This window comes from Apium graveolens, chromosome 7, assembly GCF_009905375.1.
Source record: "Apium graveolens cultivar Ventura chromosome 7, ASM990537v1, whole genome shotgun sequence".
Taxonomy (NCBI): Eukaryota; Viridiplantae; Streptophyta; class Magnoliopsida; order Apiales; family Apiaceae; genus Apium; species Apium graveolens.
The window spans coordinates 49,300,940-49,316,537 of record NC_133653.1 but is presented as its reverse complement, the minus strand read 5'-3'; the positions used below and the strand labels follow the sequence as shown (position 1 = coordinate 49,316,537).

At 40.4% G+C, this 15,598-nt stretch overlaps 1 protein-coding gene and 1 non-coding gene across 2 annotated transcripts in view; both read right to left on the bottom strand.

The window, feature by feature from the left end:
• Nucleotides 1-15,355, bottom strand: part of LOC141673604 (uncharacterized) — a 156,703-nt gene extending 141,348 nt beyond the window's left edge. Inside the window, exon 1 of the mRNA XM_074480357.1 lies at nt 15,235-15,355. Within this exon, the coding sequence (XP_074336458.1) occupies nt 15,235-15,355 (121 nt within the window). The remainder of the gene's footprint in view (nt 1-15,234) is intronic.
• Nucleotides 4,100-4,206, bottom strand: LOC141675543 (small nucleolar RNA R71). The gene has a single exon (XR_012556191.1). It is a non-coding gene; the product is annotated as a small nucleolar RNA R71 (small nucleolar RNA).
• Nucleotides 15,356-15,598: the final 243 nt, after the last annotated feature.

Below are 15,598 nucleotides of genomic sequence, written 5' to 3'. Positions count from 1 at the left end.
AATATTCGGAAGTTAATAAAAATAAAATTTTCGAGATTTTTAAACTATTTTTAAAATGTAACTAATATCCGTTTTTCGCATTTAAGCAAAACTAGGCGCGGGTAGAATTAATCCCGAAAATAACCAAAATAATTTTAAAATTCTCAGAATATTGTAAACGTAATAAAATATGAGTTTCATAATTTTTGAAGAATTCAGGAATTAAATATAAATTTTACCATTAAACAAAATCAGAATGTCATTTAAGAATAAATAATTAACAGAATATTGATTTGTAAATTTTATAAAATCCCAAAAATAATCATTAAAATTATATAATCATAAAAACAATTTTAGAGAAAACCCAAGTAATTTTTGAAAATAAGATTATCATAAAATCACTTTTTAAAAGTGAAATAAAAATAAAATGGTGCAACAGTTAATCCTAAAAACACACCACGCAATCCAACAATCACATATAAACAATAATAAGACACAGAGACCATAATTAATATAAAATTATTTATTTAATTATTTACGCAATAATTACATATTTAAATATTACAAAAATATACGAGTCGTTATATCCTTCCCCCTTAAAAAGATTTTGTCCCCAGAATCTTAACTAATTAAACAAGTAAGGATATTTTTCAAGCATATCTGATTCTAATTCCCAGGTAGACTCTTCTACCCTAGGGTTTCTCCAAAGTACTTTAACTATAGGGATGGATTTATTTCTAAGTACTCACTCTTTACGATCTAATATCTGGATTGGCTGCTCCACATAGGAAAAATCTGATTGAAGCTCGATCGGTTCATATTCGATTACTTGATTCGAATCAGGGATGTATGGCTTCAACATGGATACGTGGAACACATTGTGAACATGCTGCCATTGGGGGGGTAGAGCTATCTCATACGCAACTTTTCCTACTCGCTTCAAAACTTCGAATGGTCCTATATACCTCGGACTCAGCTTACCTTTTTGACCAAATTGAACAAATCCTTTCCATGGTGATACTTTTAATAATACTAATGATCCTATTTCAAAGTTTATATCCTTCCAGTGTAAATCTGAATTCTTCTTCTGTCTGTCCTGAGCGGCTTCCAATCTTTTCCGAATTAATACCACTGCATCTTTCGTCTGCTGTACTAATTCAGGTCCTAACACTTTCTTTTCCCCTACCTCGTCCCAATACAGAGGTGATCTACACATCCTTCTGTATAAGGCTTCGTAGTGTGGCATTCCAATGCTGGCATGGTAGCTGTTATTATAAGAAAATTCTATCAACGGTAAATGATCATCCCAATTTCCTTTGAAATCCAAAGCACATACCCTTAACATATCTTCGATCATCTGAATCGTTCTCTCACTTTGGCCATCAGTTTGAGGATGATAAGCGGTGCTCATATTTTACTTAGTTCCCAAACATTCTTGAAATTTTGTCCAAAACCTTGAATTGAATCTTGGATCTCGATCTGATACTATAGACACAGGTACCCCATTTTTGGTGATTATCTCATCCAAATATATTTTAACTAGCTTTTCCAATGAATACCTTTCATTGATCGGAAGGAAATACGCTGACTTGGTCAATCTATCATTGATTACCCAAATAGCATCGTGATTCGATCTTGTCTTTGGCAATCCTAACATGAAATCCATTGCAATCTCTTCCCATTTCCACTGTGGAATCTCCAAAGGCTGTAACAATCCACTGGGCCTTTGATGTTCTGCTTTTACCGTCTAACATACGTGACATTTACTGACCCAATCCGCAATCTCTTTCTTCATTCTTCGCCACCAAAAGTGCTTCTTTAAATCTTGATACATCTTTGCTACCAGGGTGGATAGAAAACCTAGAGTTGTGCGCTTCGTGCAATATTTCATTCTTCAATTCCGCTACATTAGGAATCCAAATGCGAGAGGAAAATCTAAACAAACCTTGGTTATCCTTTTGAGTACATAACTCTTCTCCTGTCAGAGTATTGATAAGTGGCATTTTATACCACTTAGAACGTCTTAAAATGGCTTAAATTGGTGTCTTGAAATCAAGTATTTTGTGTATTTGATGCGTTTTTCTAGTGTTTATGCATTTTAGGGTATTAGTTGCTTTTCGGAGGAGGAATCATCAAGAATAAGCCTTGGCATGTGTTCACCATTGCGAGAGGAAGAGAACGGGCAGATTACGGCGAAGAAACGGAGCAAACAGAGAATTTTTCCAGTAGGGTCCTGCGCGCCCGCGCAGCAATGCTGAGCGGCCGCGCAGCAGCCTTGCGCGCCCGCGCAGAAATGCTGAGCGGCCGCACAGGGTCGGGGAAAAAGCTGAATTATTTTAGACTTCTACTTCTATTTGGCTTCCAACTTCTATGTAATCTGAGTTTTATGGGACTATTATATAAGTAGATTTGAGACGTTTTCATAGAGAATAAGAAGGAGATTATGTTTTAGATTGTGTTTTTGCGCAAGAAGCGAAGGAGATAAGGAAGAAGACCGATTTAGCACACTGCAGCGAAGAGGAAGCATATATTCTTGTGGTTCTTGTTTCGTTGTAACGTTGGATGCTAGTTTTCTTGCTTTGACTTATTTACTCTTGTGACGTACTCTGTTTTAATATAATTAGTTTAGTTATTATTTTCTTGTGTTCTTTATCATGATTTCATATGAACCCATGATGGCGATAAGTTCTATTATGGGCTAATCGTGATCATGGGGTTGCAACGGATTTATTATGGAATTCTTTAGTTAATTGTTTAATACTTTAGTGTGTGATGATTGCATGATATCTAGTATTGGTTGTGCGTATTCGTCTTATGTGCGTCGCGAACATATAAGATAGGGTGTTAATCTCTTGTGAAGCGACGATGGATCTTGAGATTTAGAACTTGCCATGCTAGCATAGGTTCATGTATATTGTGCATGATTAGTGGGTAACTCTAACAGTTTTATTTGCCCTATGTAATCAAAAGGAATAACTTGTGCTTAAATTGTTGTGTTGTCAATTTCTGTAGACATATAGGAACTCAACATAATTGATGACTATTCAACTTCTATCTTAATTGTGGATGCTTGGTAGAATGGTATTAGTACAATGAAAGTTGGCTTTTATCAGTTTCGTGTTATTCGATTAATATCATCACTGTCACATGCTAAAGGTAATAATAATGGCTATAGAAGGAAGTAATAATGAAGTTGTGATCTCATGAGTGTTTTATTATTGATAAGTTGAAGTGTTAGCTAAGTGGTTAATTAAGTAGTTAATTATAGTTAATATTTAATCAACAATTTTAAGTGTTATTATCTTAACATTGAGAAGTAATCATACATTGGTGAGTGAGTTTAATTAGACAAAAACTTAGTCTGAGTCTCTGAGGGAACGAACTAGAAAATATTCTATATTACTTGCGAACGCGTATACTTGCGTGAATATTAGTGCATGATTTCGCCCTAACAAGTTTTTGGCGCCGCTGCCGGGGACTCGGCGTATTTGTTTAGTTTATGTACTTACCATCATTGGTCATTAGGACTCAGTGATTAGGACGTAGTAGTTAATTACTCTTTTCGGTTGTGTTTTAGGTACATTAGCAAGCGTTTATGCAAACTCGTTCTCGTGCTCGCAAGAGGACTTTAGATACAGCTGAGGAGACAGACGAAGTTCTTGATACTCCGGAGAAGTTAGATTTTGAGGATTCGGATTCAGGAACTGAGCAGAAAGAACCAGTAAACATGGGAGATCGTATTGTTCAAGCTGATCCAGCTCTTATGGATTTTTCTCGGCCTAAAATTGATGATATTCAGTCAAGCATCCTCCATCCGGCTATTCAAGCTAACACCTTTGAAATCAAGCTGGGCACTATTCAGATGGTGCAGAATTCTGTTTCTTTTGGAGGAGCGGCAACTGAAGACCCCAACATGCACATAAGAAATTTTGTCGAGATCTACAGCACTTTTAAGTATAATGGCGTGACTGATGAGGCTATCAAGTTGAGGCTTTTCCCATTCTCACTGAGGGATAAGGCTAAAGACTGGTTACATTCTGAACCAGCTGGGTCCATCACTACATGGCAAGATCTTGCGCAAAAGTTTCTGGTGAAGTTTTATCCAATGGCAAAGACTGCTGCTATGAGGAGTGCTCTTACTCAGTTTGCGCAGCAACCTACAGAATCTATGTGCGAGGCTTGGGAACGCTACAAGGAAATGTTGAGAAAATGTCCACATCATGGAATGCCGGATTGGATGGTAATCACTGGTTTTTATAATGGTTTGGGGGCCCAATCTCGGCCCATGCTCGATGCAGCAGCTGGAGGCGTCTTATGGGCTAAAAGCTATACTGAGGCGTATAATCTTATCGAGACGATGGCTGCAAATAAGCATCAAAACCCAACTCAGAGGATGACGTCAGGTAAGGTAGCAGGTATTCTGGAAGTTGATGCAGCCACCGCTATTGCAGCCCAGCTCCAAGCGCTATCAATGAAGGTTGATTCTCTGGCTACGTATGGAGTTAATCAAATAGCTATGGTTTGTGAGCTTTGTGCAGGTTCTCATGCTACGGATCAGTGTTCTCTTGTCAACGAATCTGTTCAGTATGTGAATAATTATCAGCGACAACAGCAGCCTGTGCCAGCGATCTATCATCCTAACAACAGAAATCATCCAAATTTCAGCTGGGGAAATAATCAGAATGCTATTCAGCCACCATATCAGCAAGGAGTGAGTAAACAGTTTAACCCACCTGGATTCCAGCAACCACAGCAGTATGCTACAAGACAATCATATCCTCAACAGGGAAGTGCAGCTGCACCTACTAGTGCTGATTTTGAGGAACTTAAGCTGTTGTGCAAGAGTCAGGCGGTTTCTATCAAGACCTTGGAAAATCAAATCGGTCAATTAGCCAATGCAGTGCTCAATCATCAACCTGGCACTCTTCCCAGTGACACGGAAGTACCAGGCAGGAAGGAAGCTAAAGAGCAAGTCAAGGCTATTACCTTAAGGTCTGGAAAAGTAGCTGATGCTGAAAAGGCAAAAGAAGTCGAAGCTGAAGTTAGAGATGAAGAATCTAAGCAAAAGGAGAAAGTGGCGGAACCAAAGAAGACTACTGTTGAACACACTCTGCCTGAGGCTAATACAGGGGAGAAACAGCTCTATCCTCCACCACCTTTTCCTAAGAGATTGCAGCAATAAAAGCTGGATAGACAGTTCGGGAAGTTTCTGGAGGTGTTCAAGAAACTTCACATCAATATACCTTTCGCTGAGGCTCTGGAACAAATGCCTAGTTATGCGAAGTTTATGAAGACTATTCTTTCAAGGAAGGTGAAACTGGATGACCTTGAAACCGTTGCTCTCACGAAAGAATGCAGCGCTGTTCTGCAGCAAAAGTTACCACCAAAACTGAAAGATCCAGGAAGCTTCACCATTCCTTGCACCATTGGCAATCTAACTTTTGACAAGTGCCTTTGTGATTTGGGAGCAAGCATTAATCTGATGCCGTTGTCGATCTTTAAAAAGCTGGATCTGCCTGATCCAAAACCCACATACATGTCGCTACAATTGGCTGACCGTTCCATTACTTACCCAAGGGGCATAGTTGAGGATGTGCTCGTCAAGGTGGATAAGCTCTTCTTTCCTGCTGATTTTGTTATTCTGGATTTTGAGGAAGATAAGAAGATTCCCATAATCTTGGGGAGGCCTTTCTTGGCTACTGGCCGTACCTTGATAGATGTGCAAAAAGGGGAACTTACTATGCGGGTCCAAGATCAGGATGTGACCTTCAACGTATTCAAGGCAATGAAATTCCCTACAGAAGATGAGGAGTGCTTAAAAGTGGATGTGATTGATTCTGCGGTTACTTCGGAACTCGATCACATGCTAATGTCTGATGCATTGGAAAAGGCCTTAGTGGGGGAATTTGACAGTGATGATGAAGATAGCAACGAGCAATTACAATATCTGAACGCTTCTCCATGGAAGCGAAAGCTCGACATACCATTTGAATCTCTTGGTACTTCTGACCTTAAGAATGCTGAAGGGAAGCTCAAACCATCAATAGAGGATGCACCTACCTTGGAGCTAAAACCATTACCTGAACACTTGAGGTATGCTTTTTTAGGTGATTCATCTACGTTACCTGTTATTATTTCAGCTGACCTTTCAGGTAGTGAGGAAGACAAGCTCTTAAGGATTTTGAGAGAATTCAAATCGGCTATAGGATGGACCATAGCAGACATCAAGGGGATAAGTCCTTCATATTGTATGCATAAAATTCTGTTAGAGGAAGGTAGTAAGCCGACTGTGGAACAGCAGCGAAGACTGAACCCGATCATGAAGGAGGTGGTGAAGAAAGAAATTCTGAAATGGCTAGATGCAGGCATCATTTATCCTATTTCTGACAGCTCGTGGGTGAGCCCCGTGCAATGTGTACCTAAGAAAGGAGGTATCACTGTGGTCGCAAATAAAAAGAATGAGCTCATCCCTACTCGAACAGTTACAGGATGGAGAGTATGCATGGATTATAGAAAATTGAACAAAGCCACAAGGAAGGATCACTTCCCTCTCCCATTCATTGATCAAATGCTTGACAGATTGGCGGGACATGAGTATTTTTGTCTGTTGGATGGTTATTCCGGGTATAATCAGATTTGTATTGCACCAGAGGATCAGGAAAAGACTACCTTCACTTGTCCATTTGGCACATTTGCTTTTCGAAGAGTTTCGTTTGGGTTATGTGGCGCCCCGGCCACCTTTCAGAGATGTATGATGGCTATATTCTCTGACATGATTGGAAATAACGTCGAAGTGTTCATGGATGACTTCTCCGTCTTTGGACACTCATATGATGAATGTTTGAATAATCTGCGCGCCGTACTCAAAAGATGCGTGGAAACTAATTTGGTGCTTAATTGGGAGAAATGTCATTTTATGGTGCGTGAAGGCATTATCCTTGGGCATAAGGTCTCTAGCAAAGGTCTGGAGGTGGACAAGGCCAAGGTGGGAGTCATTGAAAATCTTCCCTCACCTAATTCGGTGAAAGGAATCCGTAGTTTTCTCGGTCATGCGGGTTTTTATCGGCGATTCATCAAGGACTTTTCAAAGATATCTAAGCCGTTGTGCAATTTACTTGAGAAAGATGTGCCTTTTAAATTTGATGATGAATGTTTGGCAGCATTCGAGACTCTCAAGGAGAGTTTGATCACGACACCAGTTATTACAGCACCAGATTAGACAGAACCGTTTGAGATGATGTGTGATGCGAGTGACTACGCGGTAGGTGCAGTTCTGGGACAGCGCAAGAAAAATCTCTTCCATGTGGTCTACTATGCGAGTAAGACTTTAAATGGGGCCCAATTGAACTACACCACTACTGAGAAGGAGTTTTTGGCTATAGTCTTTGGCTTTGAGAAATTTCGATCTTATCTGCTTGGTACGAAAGTAACAGTATTCACTGATCATGCAGCTATTCGCTATCTGGTTTCTAAGAAGGATTCAAAGCCGAGACTCATTCGTTGGGTGCTTTTACTTCAGGAATTTGAGTTAGAGATCAAAGATAGAAAAGGTACTGAGAATCAAGTAGCTGACCATCTCTCTAGGTTGGAGAATCCCGATTCTACTTCACAAGATAGGACGTTAATCAATGAATCTTTTCCGGATGAGCAGTTGTTTGTAATTCAGGAGGAAGAACCATGGTTTGCAGATATTGTAAACTATCTTGTCAGCAATATAATGCCGCTTAATTTGACATCCGCTCAGAAGAAGAAGTTTCTGCATGAGGTGAAGTGGTATATGTGGGATGAACCATATTTGTTTAGACAGGGAGCTGATCAGATCATCAGGAGATGTATCCCGTTCTGTGAGACGGAGGGGATATTACGAGACTGCCATTCCACGGTTTATGGTGGACACTATGGAGGTGAGAAGACGGCAGCTCGTATTCTGCAAGCAGGTTTTTTCTGGCCTACTTTGTTCAAGGATGCTCATCAGTTTGTTTTAAGGTGTGATCGTTGCCAAAGAGTGGGAAATTTGTCAAGGAAGGATGAGATGCCATTAAATGTGATGCTTGAAGTCGAGGTCTTTGATGTATGGGGAATCGATTTCATGGGGCCTTTTATCTCGTCTTGCAATAATCAGTACATCTTGCTGGCAGTCGATTATGTCTCAAAATGGGTCGAAGTTAAAGCTTTACCGACAAATGATGCAAAGGTAGTGCTAAATTTTCTTCATAAGCAAATTTTCACAAGGTTTGGAACGCCTCGGGTAATCATAAGTGATGAAGGATCGCATTTTTGCAACCGTAAGTTCACTTCTATGATGCAGCGTTATAATGTGAATCATCGAGTAGCTACTGCCTATCATCCGCAAACAAATGGTCAAGCGGAAGTGTCTAACAGAGAGATAAAGCGCATTCTAGAGAAGGTTGTTTGTCCGTCAAGGAAGGATTGGTCTTTAAAGCTCGATGAAGCTGTTTGGGCTTACAGAACAGCATACAAAACTCCACTTGGGATGTCACCGTTTCAGTTGGTGTACGGTAAGGGATGTCATCTACCGGCGGAGCTTGAGCATAAGGCCTACTGGGCATTGAAGAAATTGAACCTGGATTTAGATGCAGCTGGTAAGAAAAGAATGCTTCAGCTTAATGAACTTGATGAATTTCGACTGCAAGCGTACGAGAATAACAAAATGTATAAGGAAAAGGTGAAGAGGTGGCACGATAGGAAGCTACATCCTAAGTTATTTGTGCCAGGGCAACAAGTTCTGTTATTCAACTCTCGGCTCCGACTTTTTCCTGGGAAGTTGAAATCAAGGTGGTCTGGACCTTTTATTGTCAAAACTGTGTTTCCACATGGAGCGATGGAAATTTTTGAGAATGATTCAGACCAAGCATTCAAGGTTAACGGTCAGCGGTTGAAGCACTACTATGGGGACATGGCAAACCGAGAGGTGGTTAGTGCCATTTTGTTGACTACTTGAGAAAGGTACGGAACGTCAAGCTAATGACGAAAAAGAAGCGCTGCGTGGAGGCAACCCATGAATTGTTGTTACAGGAACCCTTAGAAGTTAATAACCTATCCAAAAACACAAAAAAATCAGAAAAAAGGGGCTGAAATTTTTTTTTTCCAGAGACCCTCTGCGCGCCCGCGCAGCTATGCTGAGCGGCCGCGCAGCTTGCTGCGCGCCCGCGCAGAAATGCTGAGCGGCCGCGCAGGGGTCGAGTTCCAGAAAATTTTTTTACAGTTCAGAAAAAAAAAAAAAAAAAAAACAAAAACCCATCACAGCCCATAAACCCACGAATTCTTTTCCCATTACCCCATGATTTTATCCCTCAACCCCACTCCTAATCTAATTTAACCTACTCCACACCCTATATATACATACACCTATCCCACATATCTCCCACAAACTTCCTACACTTAAACCCTCTCATAAACATCAAAAATCAGTTATTACACACTTTTATTCACAAATCAATGGCACCCAAGAGAGCACGCACTATTGACAGCAGCAGCACAGTTCCTACTGCTGATTCATCAAGAGGTACTGCTGCAAGGCCTCGGTTAATTGACAGAGCTGCGGAGGAGGAGTACACTAGGCTGTTGGGGAAGCCGATTCTCAAGGAGAGGGGGTTTTTACCATCAGGGAGGGATGGTGAGTTGTTGCCCATGATTGCAGAGAAGGGGTGGATAGCTTTTTGTGAGTCACCCGAAGTAGTACCGATGAGTGTTGTTCGCGAGTTCTACGCGAACGCGAAGGCTGAAAAGAATGGGTTTTCTGTAGTTCGTGGGCTGACGGTTGATTATCATCCTGCGGCGATTCACCGTGTGATTGGACAGCGAGAGAGGAAGCCCGAGGAGGAGAACTGGAATGAAAAGACTGCTGAGGATTTTGACTTGGATTTGATTTGTGCGACTCTCTGTCGACCGGGCACAGTTTGGAACCGCAGTCCAGCCAATAATGAGTATCGTCACTTTCCGGCGATTGCCATGAACAGGTATGCCCGTGCATGGAATGCATTTATATGTGCTAATATTTTGCCTTCTTCACATGCACACGAGGTCACAGTTGAGAGAGCACAGTTGTTGTGGGGAATTCTGAATGAGGAATACTATGTGGACCTTGGTGAGTTTATCTACCAAGGAATTCTGAAGTTTTTTAGGGGAGCAAAGCATATGAACATCCCTTATGCATCCACGGTTACGAAGCTATGCCGAGCAGTAGGAGTGAACTGGCCGGCTCATGAGCAGTTGCAGTTGTCAGCAGCTCCGATAGATTCTGGCACTCTGAATGGGATGCAGGAGTGGACCGGTGGTGAGCCTGAGGAGCATGGGTTGGGTTATCGTCTTCCAGGAGGGCGTCCAGCACGAGGTGCTACTATGGCTAGGCCAGGGCATGGTGAGGCTGGTTCTTCGAGAGCTCAGGAAGGTGCTGGGATGGGTGATGCCCAGTATAGGAGGCTTTCACGGCGGATGGATGCCATGTATGAGACGCAGAGCAGGTTTGCTCAGGAGCTCACCCTTGCGTTAGGGACTGCTTTTCGAGGCCTTGGAGCTGATATCCAGTGGCCAGTTTTTGGTGAGGACTCTGCATACCCGCCGCCTGATACTCCACCCACTGAGGGTGATGATGATGATGATGACTCCGAGTAGGTATACCCTGTGTTCCTTTCTACTACCTTCACTGGGGACAGTGAAGATTGTAAGTTTGGGGGTGGTAGTTAAGGAATATTTTGTGTGTGATATATAACTGCATATTCATGATAGTTAGTTCATATAGTTGCATAATTTTTGTCATATAAGTTTTTTTTATATAGCTTTATTTGTTTGTCATATCATATAGCTCATGCATATACCATGATCCCTTTTGCAATGATTTATCGACTGAATTGTGATATTGATGCGAGTGTAGTGATAGCATTAAAGTGATATTAAGTTGTGTAGGTTGATATGCATGCTAGAAGCACTTGTATTTTCACTAAGTCTTAGAGAATGCTTAAGGGCTAGATTGTTGTTATGATCTGATTATTTTCGAGGATAATCTATTTATTATGCTTAGAATTTGATAATAGGTTCTTAGTGGTAAAGGCATGAAAAAGAAAAAAAAATGGAGTAAAAATGGAATTTGTTGCTAGTTGTGGCTAGGCGTCAAATGGGTAGTAGCCGGCTCGCATGTTATGCGAGTAGTCTAGGGTTGAGCAAGATGGAGCGAAACGCACTTGCTCAGAAAAAAAAAATTGCATAATTGATCAAGAGTGGGCTCTTTGGTATTCGAGTTATTAAGTTCTTAGGGGACTTTGTGCCTAGTGACCTAAGGCGTTTAGAGTCTGGGATCCGCTAACCTAACGCTCGTTACATGGATACCATTGTATAAGTCTTTTGTGGACCTCACTCATTGCACGGTCAAATAAGCATTTGAGTTGTAAATAAAAAGCACGATTCCGTAGTAAGCTCCAGAGTTCTTGTAGTGTTGTATATCACTTTGTGCCTAGAATTTTTATTCTTTGTATAATCGTAGGATTGCCTTGAGGATAGTCTAGTCATAGTAATTGGTCTAGTTCCGAAGCATATCTGTTAAGCATTTGCACACACCACGTTTCTGGCTGTATGTCCGTTTGCATGAGTTTATTGATCTTTAGTGTCTAACTGCATTCGTTGAGACGTGACAATTTGGTTGGTTAATTGTAGTAAGGGGGATCGTTGCATTTTCATATAGATTGCATTCATGCATATTTTTATTTGTTTTGAGTCTGTGACGCTTGAGGACAAGCATCGATTTAAGTTTGGGGGTGTGATAAGTGGCATTTTATACCACTTAGAACGTCTTAAAATGGCTTAAATTGGTGTCTTGAAATCAAGTATTTTGTGTATTTGATGCGTTTTTCTAGTGTTTATGCATTTCAGGGTATTAGTTGCATTTCGGAGGAGGAATCATCAAGAATAAGCCTTGGCATGTGTTCACCATTGCGAGAGGAAGAGAACGGGCAGATTACGGCGAAGAAATGGAGCAAACTGGGAATTTTTCCAGTAGGGTCCTGCGCGCCCGCGCAGCAATGCTGAGCGGCCGCACAGCAATGCTGAGCGGCCGCGCAGCAGCCTTGCGTGCCCGCGCAGAAATGCTGAGCGGCCGCGCAGGGTCGGGGAAAAAGCTGAATTATTTTAGACTTCTACTTCTGTTTGGCTTCCAACTTCTATGTAATCTGAGTTTTATGGGACTATTATATAAGTAGATTTGAGACGTTTTCATAGAGAATAAGAATGAGATTATGTTTTAGATTATGTTTTTGCGCAAGAAGCGAAGGAGATAAGGAAGAAGACCGATTTAGCACACTGCAGCGAAGAGGAAGCATATATTCTTGTGGTTCTTGTTTTGTTGTAATGTTGGATGCTAGTTTTCTTGCTTTGACTTATTTACTCTTGTGACGTACTCTGTTTTAATATAATTAGTTTAGTTATTATTTTCTTGTGTTGTATATCATGATTTCATATGAACCCATGATGGCGATAAGTTCTATTATGGGCTAATCGTGATCATGGGGTTGCAACGGATTTATTATGGAATTCTTTAGTTAATTGTTTAATACTTTAGTGTGTGATGATTGCATGATATCTAGTATTGGTTGTGCGTATTCGTCTTATGTGCGTCGCGAACATATAAGATAGGGTGTTAATCTCTTGTGAAGCGACGGTGGATCTTGAGATTTAGAACTTGCCATGCTAGCATAGGTTCATGTACGTTGTGCATGATTAGTGGGTAACTCTAACAGTTTTATTTGCCCTATGTAATCAAAAGGAATAACTTGTGCTTAAATTGTTGTGTTGTCAATTTCTGTAGACATATAGGAACTCAACATAATTGATGACTATTCAACTTCTATCTTAATTGTGGATGCTTGATAGAATGGTATTAGTACAATGAAAGTTGGCTTTTATCAGTTTCGTGTTATTCGATTAATATCATCACTGTCACATGCTAAAGGTAATAACAATGGCTATAGAAGGAAGTAATAATGAAGTTGTGATCTCATGAGTGTTTTATTATTGATAAGTTGAAGTGTTAGCTAAGTGGTTAGTTAAGTAGTTAATTATAGTTAATATTTAATCAACAATTTTAAGTGTTATTATCTTAACATTGAGAAGTAATCATACATTGGTGAGTGAGTTTAATTAGACAAAAACTTAGTCTGAGTCTCTGAGGGAACGAACTAGAAAATATTCTATATTACTTGCGAACGCGTATACTTGCGTGAATATTAGTGCGTGATTTCGCCCTAACAAGTATTCAATTCCTGTTCCATAACTCCTTCTTGACACTTCTTGATCTTTTTCGTTAATGCTGGCTGGAAGGTAATCTCGTATAGTTGTTCCTGACTTTCATTTGATACTCGAGCTTCAATCTCCATCTTTTCCAAATCCCGCGCTAGTTCATTCACAATACGAACCATATTTAATTTCTCTTTTCTACTGAAGGCATCAACTATCACATTGGCTTTACCTGGGTGATAATTAATCGAACAATCATAATCCTTAATCAGTTCCAACCACCTTCTCTATCTCATGTTCAAATCCTTCTGGGTAAATATATATTTTAATCTTTTATGATCTGTATAGATGTCACATTTCTCTCCGTACAAGTAATGACACCATAACTTCAAAGCAAACACTATAGCTGCCAACTCAAGATCATGAACTGGATATTTCTGCTCATGGGGTTTTAACCGCCTAGACACATACGCGATAACCTTACCATGTTGCATTAATACACAGCCTAATCCTTTGAGAGAAGCATCACTGTAGATTACGAAATTCCCTGCTTCATCTGGTAACGCTAACACTGGCACTGTCACTAACCTTTTCTTTAGTTCTTGGAAACTTTCTTCACATTTTTCAGTCCAAACAAATCTCTCATTCTTCCAGGTCAGCTTGGTCAACGGGGTTGCAATTTTGGCAAAGTCCTTCACAAATCTTCGGTAATAGCGTGTTAATCCAATAAAACTTCTAATTTCTGTCGGGGTCTTCGGTTGCTCCCATCTGGATACAGCTTCAATCTTCATAGGGTCTACCTTAATACCATCCTTATCCACTATATGACCTAAAAACTGAACCTCCTATAACCAAAATTCACATTTTGAGAACTTAGCGTATAACTATTTTTCTCTCAGCCTTTGCAAAGCAATCCTTAGATGTTCGGCATGGTCGTCTTTGGCCTTTGAGTAGATGAGGATGTCATCAATAAATACGATAATAAACTTATCCAGATACTCCTTATACTCCCAGTTCATTAAATCCATAAAAGCTGCTGGCGCATTAGTTAATCCAAATGACATTACTAGGAACTCATAATGGCCATACCTGGTTCGAAATGTAGTCTTCGGTATGTCTTCAGGCTTGATCTTCAACTGATGATAGCCCGATCTTAAATCGATCTTTGAAAAGCAACATGCTCCCTTAAGTTGGTCACACAAGTCATAAATCCTGGGGAAAGGGTACTTATTCTTGATGGTTAGCTTATTCAATTCCTGATAGTCAATACACAATATTATGCTTCCATCCTTCTTTTTCACAAATAACACTGGCGCGCCCCACGGGGATACACTTGGTCTAATCACCCCTTTATCCAAGAGTTCCTGAAGTTGTTTAGCTAGCTCTTTCATCTCTACTGGGGCCATATGGTAGGGGGCCTTTGAAACTGGTTCTGCTCCTGGAATTAGATCAATATAAAACTCAATCTCCCGATCGGGTGGTAATCTTGGTAACTCATCTGGAAATATATCTAAAAATTCACTAACTACTGGGATCTCCCCCAACCTGGGTACCTTCTTCTCAGTATCCACAATATGGGCTAAGTACGCTTCACATCCTTGTCTCAACAGCTTCTTTGCTTCCAGTATCGAAAGATATTTATTTTCCTGCTTCTGTCTTTGGTAAATTATCCTATTATTATCTCCTGTGTATAACAAAACTTCCTTTTCTTACAATCAATATTTTCCTTATGCCAGGACAACCAATCCATTCCTAGAATCACATCAAACTCTCCTAATTGAAAGGGTATTAAGTCCATTGAAAAGAAATGCCCACAAATTTCTAGTTGACACCTAGGACAAAACTGGTTTACTGAAACTTTATCCTGATTAGCCACTTCTATGGTCAAGGGCTCATTTAGATCCTCCAACATCAAATCCAGATTACTTACACATTTTTTAGATATAAAAGACTTAGACGCTCCTGAGTCAAATAAAACTTTAACAGGCACAGAATTTAGAGAAAGCGTACCTGCAACTACATCTGAATCCTGAGCATCAGATCTCTTGGTCATCTTAAAGGTTCTGGCTCTTGCTGTGCTAGTTGTTGGTCCTTGAGATTCACCTCCTCCTACATTGCCTTGAGTAGCCATCTTGCAGTTTCTGGAGATGTGCCCAACTTTACCACACTTAAAGCAGGTGACTCTGAAGTTTCCTGTGTTACATTCTGACGCATAATGACCCTTTTTATCGCATTTAAAGCACTGGATATCCTTCCTGCATTGACCACTATGCTTTTTACCACATGACTTACAATCCACAACTGGCCTGGTTGACTAAACTGGGGCAGAGGCAACTGAGGTGACACCGGAACTCGTCTGAACCATGTCTTGCCT